Source organism: Sinocyclocheilus anshuiensis, unplaced genomic scaffold (assembly GCF_001515605.1).
Source record: "Sinocyclocheilus anshuiensis isolate Anshui unplaced genomic scaffold, SAMN03320099.WGS_v1.1 scaffold247, whole genome shotgun sequence".
NCBI lineage: Eukaryota > Metazoa > Chordata > Actinopteri > Cypriniformes > Cyprinidae > Sinocyclocheilus > Sinocyclocheilus anshuiensis.
In genome coordinates, this window is record NW_015552543.1 from 723468 (window position 1) to 733193 (window position 9726).

General features: G+C 36.6%; 1 protein-coding gene across 1 annotated transcript in view; it reads left to right on the plus strand.

Moving 5' to 3' along the window:
* The window catches only part of LOC107663999 (SLAIN motif-containing protein 1-like), an 11861-nt gene extending 2882 nt beyond the window's left edge, over nt 1-8979 (plus strand). Inside the window, exons 3-9 of the mRNA XM_016454442.1 lie at nt 1093-1209; nt 3037-3135; nt 4382-4531; nt 6108-6443; nt 7194-7373; nt 7482-7758; nt 8615-8979. Of these exons, the coding sequence (XP_016309928.1) occupies nt 1093-1209; nt 3037-3135; nt 4382-4531; nt 6108-6443; nt 7194-7373; nt 7482-7758; nt 8615-8690 (1235 nt within the window). The 3' untranslated portion in view covers nt 8691-8979. The remainder of the gene's footprint in view (nt 1-1092; nt 1210-3036; nt 3136-4381; nt 4532-6107; nt 6444-7193; nt 7374-7481; nt 7759-8614) is intronic.
* Nucleotides 8980-9726: the final 747 nt, after the last annotated feature.

Here is a 9726-nt window from a genome sequence, read left to right on the forward strand (position 1 = left end):
TGGTGAGCAAGTGATGCAATGCTACATTTCTCCAAATCTGCTCTGATGAAGAAACAAACTCAACTACATCTTGGATGGCCTGAGGGTGAGTAAATTTTTAGCAAATTTTACATTTTGGGTGAAGTATTTCTTTAATGGAGTCTATATATAATGCAGATACATATACAATTTAATTTGAGAAAACTGTAAGATGAATCTGAAAATGAACAGTGGCAGACTGGGGAGTGTTAACTGTTACTCAGCCTAATATAAAATATAACTTGATATGATGATAAATAATAAGACCTTGAGGAGATACAAAATTAGCACTGCAGTGTCTTGGTAGCTAAAAGGTGAACAGATAACCTACATTTTCTGTACTTGTGTAGTTCAGTAATGCAGCTGGAGGAGATGGTATCCATAGAACAACTCCTAGTGCAGAATCAGCACTAACTAACACAGATATATTGGAGACTGTTCTGGGGACATGGTGGAATGTTTTTGTATCAGTTATTCCTTTGGATCAGTCCATACATAAATTATGTACGAGGCGCACATATACAGAGATGTGTGTTGTGGAGTTGCGGTTGCTCTGAAAGGCTTTTGAAAGGCCAGATTCAGCGAGCTTGGCTCTCTGTAAACGGGGTCATGAATACATCTTTGTTCCGGCAGCCTCTGAAAACCGTTGTTTTTCTGGGTAGCCGTGAATGCTTGTTTTTATGCGATCTTGCAAAGGCTAATTGTTAAGGTACGCATAAATACTGTGGTCCGCTTGACTACCAATAACTCATTCAACCCAGTTTCACTCTTTTAAAGGAACAGTTTGATCCAAAATGAATCTTTCAAACCTTTTCGTCTTCCACAGAACACAAAAGGAGAACTTGAGAAGAATGTCCTAGTTACCGTTTTCCAAAATAGTCAGAAATAGCTTAAATTTCTTAATTGTGGAAATTGATTTTTTTATATATATTTAATAAAAACTACAGAAACTTTATTTATTTACTTACTTATTTATTGTCCTTATTCACAATAGTACACTAACCATACTATTAATATATTAATGTTGCTGTTTGTCATGTTTATTTATTAATTGCACTTCTCTTTTCCCATTAGCCAAAAGATGGAGAGGTGTCCTCTCTTCAAGTGTTCTGTACAGTCCTGTAGATGAAATCTCTTCTTTAAGCAGCTGTTCTAAACCCTATACTAAACCTGCACTAACTGAGCAAACAGGTAACACTTGTGCCTCACTCATCCTAACTCAAGGCCAGAAGCAATTTCTCATTATTATTCATTAGATGCTTTCTCTAACTCTCTCTAACTGCTAATAGAGGTTCTGTGCTCTATGCCTGATAAACTACATAGTTTGTACTGTGTATTATACAGGCCCTTGTGGAAAAGAAGTAGACTTACATAGCTTACTTTTAAAAAGAGTACTTATTACAGAAATTATATACTTTAAAAGTGAATTGAATGTAATGTTTTCAGCCACTTTATTTAAAAAAAATGTATATAGTTTTAATATGAAATGCAATTAGCTCAACTTAGCTCAGAGTGCTTTTTTTGACCCATTTAAGTAGGACTAAAGGATATCTTTATATGTGACCCTGGACCACAAAACCAATCATAAGGGTCAATTTTTCAAAATTGAGATTCATACATCACCTGAAAGCTGAATGAATAAGCTTTCCATTGATGTGTGGTTTGTTAGGATAGGACAATATTTGGCCGAGATTCAATCAATAATTTTGACCCATACAATGTATTTTCGGCTATTGCTAAAAATATAGCGACTTAAGACTGCTTTTGTGCTCCAGGGTCACATTTGTAATTTCATAATTCTTTTGTCTTTGAAATATAGTTAAAGTGTACTGCTGAATGTACTTACATTTATGTTATACTAAAATATACTTTAATGCAATTTCAGTAACACTTTATTTTAAGGTGCCCTTGTTACACGTTATATGTACTAACTATTATAATAGCAATTAATTATGCATAATTAGATGCAAGTAACCCTAAGCCAAACCCTAACCATATAGTAAGTACATGTAGTTATTCAATATTACTCAGTACTTAAATGTATAATTACACTGTAACAAGGACACCTTAAAATAAAGTGTTACCAATTTCTATTGAAATGCATATATGTCATGTATTTAAAGATATTTGTAATTACACATTTGTAATAATGGAGTTGCAATTTAGTACATTTAAAATATATTAACTTTAAATGTAATATTAAATGACACTTTACACGTATAAAGTACTTTACATGTGTTTTAGTAAAGTGTACTTCTTTAAACTATTAAAACAATAATATAAAATGTATTTTAAAGCAAAACTTTTAACTTGACATTATTACAAAGTGCACTTTATAAAGGTGCACTTAAGTGTGTTAAGAAGCAGTCATTAAAGTGTACTCTCTTTAAGAACACTTAAAGAGGCCTTTTATTAATCTGAAAGTACAGTTTCTTTTATAAATGCTTTTAAGATTTGAAGTACTGTACACTACAGCTGCATATTCTTTTTCACAAGGGCCATATGTAGAATATAGAACTATTATTAATTTTTGATTGAAATATACTGGTAAACTGGGTAGTTGAGAAACGTAAAGACGTAGCAATCAGAATAGCTGAGAAAGAACATATTGATTTTTTTTCCAGGCATCAGGTATCGTTTCCTTCAGTCAGCTCAGCATTTTTCAAGCCATGAGAAATGTGAGACATCACTGATGAGTTGTGACGAACTCATGGTGTCTGGAAGTGACCGCTGCAGCATATGTTACACAAGACAAAGATTTGCTTGTGATGCTTTGTCACAGAAGGTCTGCATATGGTCCTGGTTGGACTATAGATTTATATGCATTAGATCAGTGGTTCTCAACTGGTTTTGCTTTAGGACAGATTTTACAGTGGACAGCAAATGACAACCCAACAAAGAATTTCTTTAGTACACAAAACCGAATTTGACGTCTTTATAGTTTTGATCATTGTTTATAAAGCTGATTTTTACTCAATACCATATTCTGATTGATCTATCATCTCTCTCCTGAACCAGATCCACCTTCACCAAACCATCAGAAGTCTCTCACAGGGAGAAACTGCTCAAGCCTAACCGAAAGATCTCCCACATTCCTCTATCACACGGCTACACAAAGTAAGCTTGACCAAGATCTCCCATCATGCTCCACAAAGTGTATTTGAGTCTTTCAAAAGTTTGGGGTTGATAAGATTTTTTTATTTTTTTTATGATTTAAAAATAAGTCACTTATGCCAACCAAAGCTGCATTTATTTGATCAAAAACAATATTCTGAAATGTTATTAAATATTAAAATAACGGTTTTCTATTTTAATATATTTTAAAATGTAATTTATTCCTGTGAAGTAAATCTGCATCATTCAGTCTTCAGTGTCACATGATCCTTCAAAATAATATGCTGATTTACTGCTGTTTTCTTTACTTTCATTTACTGCTTTCTTCTTCTTATTATTATTATTATCGGTGTTGAAAACAGTTGTGCTGCTTCTTAAATTATATTTATGAATTGGTTCAAACCCTAAATTTTGATTTACTATTAATCAAAAATATTTCTTTCCCCAAAGACAAAAACATTCACACAAAGTAAAAAGATTATATCATTAGATTTTATGTAGATGTTAGCCAAAATGTTACTTAACGTAGGTCAGTATGATCATTTTTTGGCTTTTTACAATTTAATTTCACCATAAATAATATGACATTTTAATTTAAGATAAAACTAAAAACATTGTTAGTCAATGTTTAATTTAGTTTACTTACTATAAAATAAAGTCACCTTCAGAAGTAATGCTTATTGTGATGTCTTTTAAAATATGCATCATATTTTCTGTTATGCACAAAAATAAATAAATAAAACCCTGAGTAATTTCTGTAGTTAGTAAATCAGTATGTATTCTGCACATCAACACTGTGAGTCAAGCAATACTATTTAAACGTTTTTTTTTCCTATGAGGAGTGTTATTTGCTATTAATTTGCCAGTTTTGTTATTAGACAAACTGAACAAAACAGGACTCCATGATTTTCAATCAGTATAAAAATGCACTTTCAATAAGTGACAGTCGTTTCAGTTATTTCAGTCTGTGCCGTATATGTGTGAGATTGAGTTTTTCATGTCTCTTTCAGGTAATAGTCATCGTCAAAGGCCTCTCAGCCCTCAGTCGTCCATAGACAGTGACCTAAGTGTCTCTGAATATGAGGAGTGTTATTTGCTATTAATTTGCCAATTTTGTTATTAGACAAACTGAACAAAACAGGACAAAACAGGACAGTATAAAAATGCACTTTCAATAAGTGACAGTCGTTTCAGTTATTTCAGTCTGTGCCGTATATGTGTGAGATTGAGTTTTTCATGTCTCTTTCAGGTAATAGTCATCGTCAAAGGCCTCTCAGCCCTCAGTCGTCCATAGACAGTGACCTAAGTGTCTCTGAACTGGAGGACGACTCCATCTCTATGAGCTATAAGCTTCAGGACATGACTGATGTGGAGGTCATGGCCCGACTGCAGGAGGAGAGTACGTCTACGTAAATACATCACATGGTCACCCTCATGTCATTCCAAACCTGTATGCTTTTTTTCTGTGGAACATATAAAAGGTATTTTGAAGAAAGTTGGTCACCAAACACTTTCAGTTCCCATAAACTGCCATTATAATTAAAGCTGCAAGCAGCGTTGAAAGGGCCCTCGCACCCGGGCTCACCGCCACCTGGTGGCTTTAGGAAATCAGCGAACGGTCAGCGATATGCATTTAAAGCGGTAAATATAGGAGGAATATGTCATTTATATGTGCCAAACTTCCTGCTGCCAGCTGGTAGCGCTATGACTATAACTGAATATTGACATGTAGATGTCTTCAGGCCAAGACATTTATCAAACGTGTGAAGTTTGGTGCAGATTGAACATGGTATGTTTGAGTTAATGTAAAAGATGACATATCCTGTAGCCAACAGGTGGCGCTATGATTATAACTGAATATTGGTGTTTAGATGTCGTCAGGCCAGGAGTCAGTCTTATCAGATTTGTGAAGTTTGAGGCAGATCGGACGTTGCATATTTAAGTTGGTGTAAAACAAGTCATTTCCTGTTGCCAGCAGGTGGCGCTATGATTATAACAGCATATTGGCCTTTAGATGTGTTCAAGACAGGACTCTTATCAAACATGTGAAGTTTGGGGCAGATCGGACATTGTATGCCGGAGTTTCATGATGAAACATCGAAATTTGTCAGGCTGCCATGGACACGCCCTTCAACGAAAACTCAAGATCTTCGCAATTTAACGTCACAAAGGGCTTTAGATTACACTGACCAAATTTGGTGTTGATCTGTTTAAATCTCTAGGAGGAGTTTTCAAAATATTTCAAAAATTCAAAATAACAGACTTCCTGTTGTGTTTCGGACTTCGTACCATGGGTCTTTTTTGTAGGTATTGGTGTGTTACATGTGTCTACCAAATTTCGTACATGTATGTGAAACATGGCTCAATTGGCACTTCATTTAAATTTTAAAGGTGGCGCTATTGAGCCATTTTGCCACACCCACTTCTGAAACCCAAATCAGATGTAAAGTTTCATGAGTTTTCGAGCATGTTTAGGCCCAAACAATTGCAATTCATTTTGGAGAAGAAGAAGAAGAAGAAATTTGTAGGTATTGGTGTGTTACATGTGTCTACCGTACATGTATGTGAAACATGGCTCAATTGGCACTTAATTTAAATTTTAAAGGTGGCGCTATTGAGCCATTTTGCCACACCCACTTCTGAAACCCAAATCAGATGTAAAGTTTCATGAGTTTTCGAGCATGTTTAGGCCCAAAAAATTGCAATTCATTTTGGAGAAGAAGAAGAAGAAACAGCAATTCCAATAGGGTCCTCGCACCACCGGTGGAAGTCAATGTACAATTGCAATTCATTTTGGAGAAGAAGAAGAAGAAGAAACAGCAATTCCAATAGGGTCCTCGCACCACCGGTGGAAGTCAATGTACAATGGAAGTCAATGGGAAGCGAAGCTGTTATGTTACCAACATTCTTCAAAAGCGTGGACTGGGTCAGAAGAAGTATTTTGTACTCAGGATGCTTCATGTGTTTGTGTTTAGGTCTACGGCAGGAGTACGCGAGCAACGCTGCCACAGCCACGCGCCGCAGTGCCAGTTTTTCGGTGCACACAGGTGCACGCAGGAGCATGAGGAGTGAGGCTGAGCTGGAGGAAGAGGAGGAGTACGATCAGCTGCCCGCTCCGCAGCCGCAGCTCTTCCGGACGTCCTCCATGCAGCACAGCACGTCCCACTCGCAGAGCCTCTCCAGCATGAGAGAGTGCCGGCGCAGCCCCTCCACGCCTCAGTACCTCAGCAGCCTGTCCTTCCAGCAGCTGCACATGCCCAACCACAGCTCCAGCACAGCTACAGAGACCCAGAGCTACAGAGCCAACACAGGTCAGACTGAAAATATACTGATAACACTGACACAGCAATAACTTACTGGTACCCAGGGTTGCCAGGTTTTCACAAGAAAACCCACCCAATTGCTACTCAAAACTAGCCCAATGGCGTTTCGAGGGGTCCCCAGTTAAAAAAATGCGTTCTGGGGGGTAAAATACACGTTTTTTGGCGGGGTTCCCGTGCTAAAATTTGCATTCCAGGGGATAAATATCATGTTATTGGAGTCACTTCAAACCACGGACATGAAAAACAAACCGCGGCAACAGTGTTAAAGTAGCACAATTCCGCGGGAAAACCGCGGACTTGGCAACACTACTGGTACTGGTTACTCCAGTCTCTCTGTTTTGATATGAAAGCTGTTTGGTAGAATAGTTCATTGATTGGCGCCATCTTGTGTCTGGAAACCAAACTGAAGTTAAATAGCCTTGAAGTTCTTTAGTTACAGTAGTTGTAATAAATATGTTGAGCACAAAACTTATTTTTATAAGATTACCCAATTAAAACAAGAAAACAACAAAAACAGCAAACTGGCCAGAGACACAAAGAGCTGGCTGAGAAATAACTTCAAATAGAGAACAGATGAAGAAAAAAAAAGAAAACTCTTCTTCCATAGAAACAGTCGTTATAGAATAGAAAATAGAAATATGATTTCAGTTTTTTAGGCTTTGAATTAAGTTTGTTTTCATGTATTCAAAATAGTAATAATTGCATTGCATATGCATGCATTGCCTTCCTTTTTTTCAGACAAGCTACGGAGGAGCATGCCAAACCTAATTCGAGCTCCCAGCATTCCCAGTGTCATCAGTGTGCCTAATGTTCCTGCTCCGACCGCTCACGTTGCCACATCGTCCTCATCTTTGTCATTACTCCGAAACAGTCAGAGTTTTGATTCCCACAGTGGTCTGGCCAAGATACAGTCTGCAAGTAAGTCCAAACATCACATTCAATTATAATAATTATCTTAGTAACTGATTATATCGCACTTTGTCATGAACCTCAGGTCAAATTTTATTGCTCTCTGTTCAATCTCAGTTCCCTCTCCGGGCCAGTTACAGCAGCGAGTTCAGAGCGTGGGCAACTTCTCAACACGGCCCCCTCTGAAAGCCACAGCGTACGTGAGCCCTACCATCCAGAGTGCCACCACAATGCCTTCCTCTGTTAGTCTCAGCTCTATCCCCAGCAGCAGCAGTATCCCTCTCTCCAGCAAACCCAGCGCCCCCTCCTCCAGTCGCAGCGCTCTACCTCGGCCTGCTTCTTTTGTTGGGACAAGTGGGGCCTCACGCAGTAAAATTGCCCAGCCCATGCGCAGGTAATCATTCACAATTCTTCCTCCTCTACTTTTGTGAATGTATTACTGTACATTCGCTTATGGGCTTCTCATCCAGGATGTAGTGTTTGCTTTTTATAACATTAGCTGTTCCAGAGAGGATAAGTGTTTTATTGTTAAACATTTACTGTTAATTACCAAATTTCATATTCATTGAAGCAAATGCACATGTAGGTACCAGTAAACTTCAGACAAACTCAGAAAAATGAATTATTGTTGGCTGCTGATATGGACATAAAACAAACCATATATTGACTTGAAGTCAGTTTTTGTCATTCAAAAATTGATTTGTCTGCAAAAACAACTTGATTTAGAGGCTCTTCTCAGCAAAATATTGATATTGCAATTTCTTTTTCATTAATTAATCAGCATATCATGTAATTAATTCAGTTCAAATTTGTAATATATAATATAGTAATATTTCTGTTTTTACTGTATTTTTATCAAATAAATGCAACCTTGATGCAACGATTTCTTTCAAAACAAAATCTCTTTCTGAACCAAAACTTTTGAGCAGTAGTGTAGCTTAATGTTTTAAAATGTTTTAAAAATATCTAGTTTCATACACAGAAACTCTATTTGATTGTTAATTCACGTTTGTTTATAATACATTATAATACAACTCATGTTCATTTATGCAACTTGAAATTTGAGTTAAAATATATTAATATATGTATAAATTTACATTAACCAAGAATTGGTTAAAAATTGTTCATTGTTAGTTCATAATGGTAAAAAATGGATTCTTATTGAGAAATGACAATGATATTTTATATACACTATAATGTATAATACACTGAAGTATTGCTGTCATTAACACTAGTCACTGTCATTGCAGTTTACTGACCCCACCGAAGAGTGTCTCTGCTCTGAGCGCCCTGCGTGACGGCAGCTGGAGGGACGGCTGCTATTAAACTGCTCAGACCTTAAATGTCTCAGGCCCAGCTGGCTGGGCACAACTGGGCACAACTAGACCTGAAGTGGAAATAAGATAAAATCAAGGGATTCGAAGTTGAAAAGCACTGTTAACAAATGCAATACAGCACCACTGCAATATGCCTGATGGCTGAAACCCAGAGCATTATGCATACAAGTGTTTACGTGCAAATAATTTGCCTAATTGCAGCACAATTTTTTAACCACTGAAACCAATTGTCAAATGATATTAATAATTAGATATGAACATATGGACAGTATTGGTTTTGGTAGATGTTATAATTTAATAAGCATAAGTCATTGTCTCTCAAATAGCACTTTTACTGTTAACTTGCATTGTTACATTAGATAACCAGTATTGGCAGAGTAGTACTTGATTGGTTTCTGTTGCACAAGTTGCATTCCTTTTTTAATAATGTTGTCAATTATGTTGCAACATATGGCAAGTGAATTATGTGGGTGATCTGATGCGTTTGTAAAAGCAGATTAAATGGACTGTAAAACACTAAATGCAGCCTAGAGTAAATGGCAGCCATTCCAGATTGTATGTTTACATGATGCTCGTGATACAGAGCACTGTGGACAAGACATTTGCACATCAAATGGTAACATTTGTTTTTCTTTTTTTAAAGAACTGGTTTATGATGGAAGGGAGTGGATAGTATGTTTTTCCAGTGTTGAATAAAAGGCTTTTGAACTGAATTATAATGTTTAGAAATGTTTCGTACTGAAATACGATATTCAAGAGAGTATTTACATTTTTTGGGAAAAACCTACTTTTTTGAACTCGTCCTATAGGCTGTTTGTCTGATTTGCACAAGATTAGGTATGCACCATATTGAGATACTGTCGACAAAATGTTAGCAAAGGAAGTTATATTCATTTAATCATTTAGCAGATTTCATTTATCATTTAGCCTATTTTTACGTGTGGTTTTTTTTTTACGTAAAGAAAGAAGGCGTAACTTTTATTCTCGCTGTAGTATTGTTGTTGCCGCCGCCATGTCGTGAATGC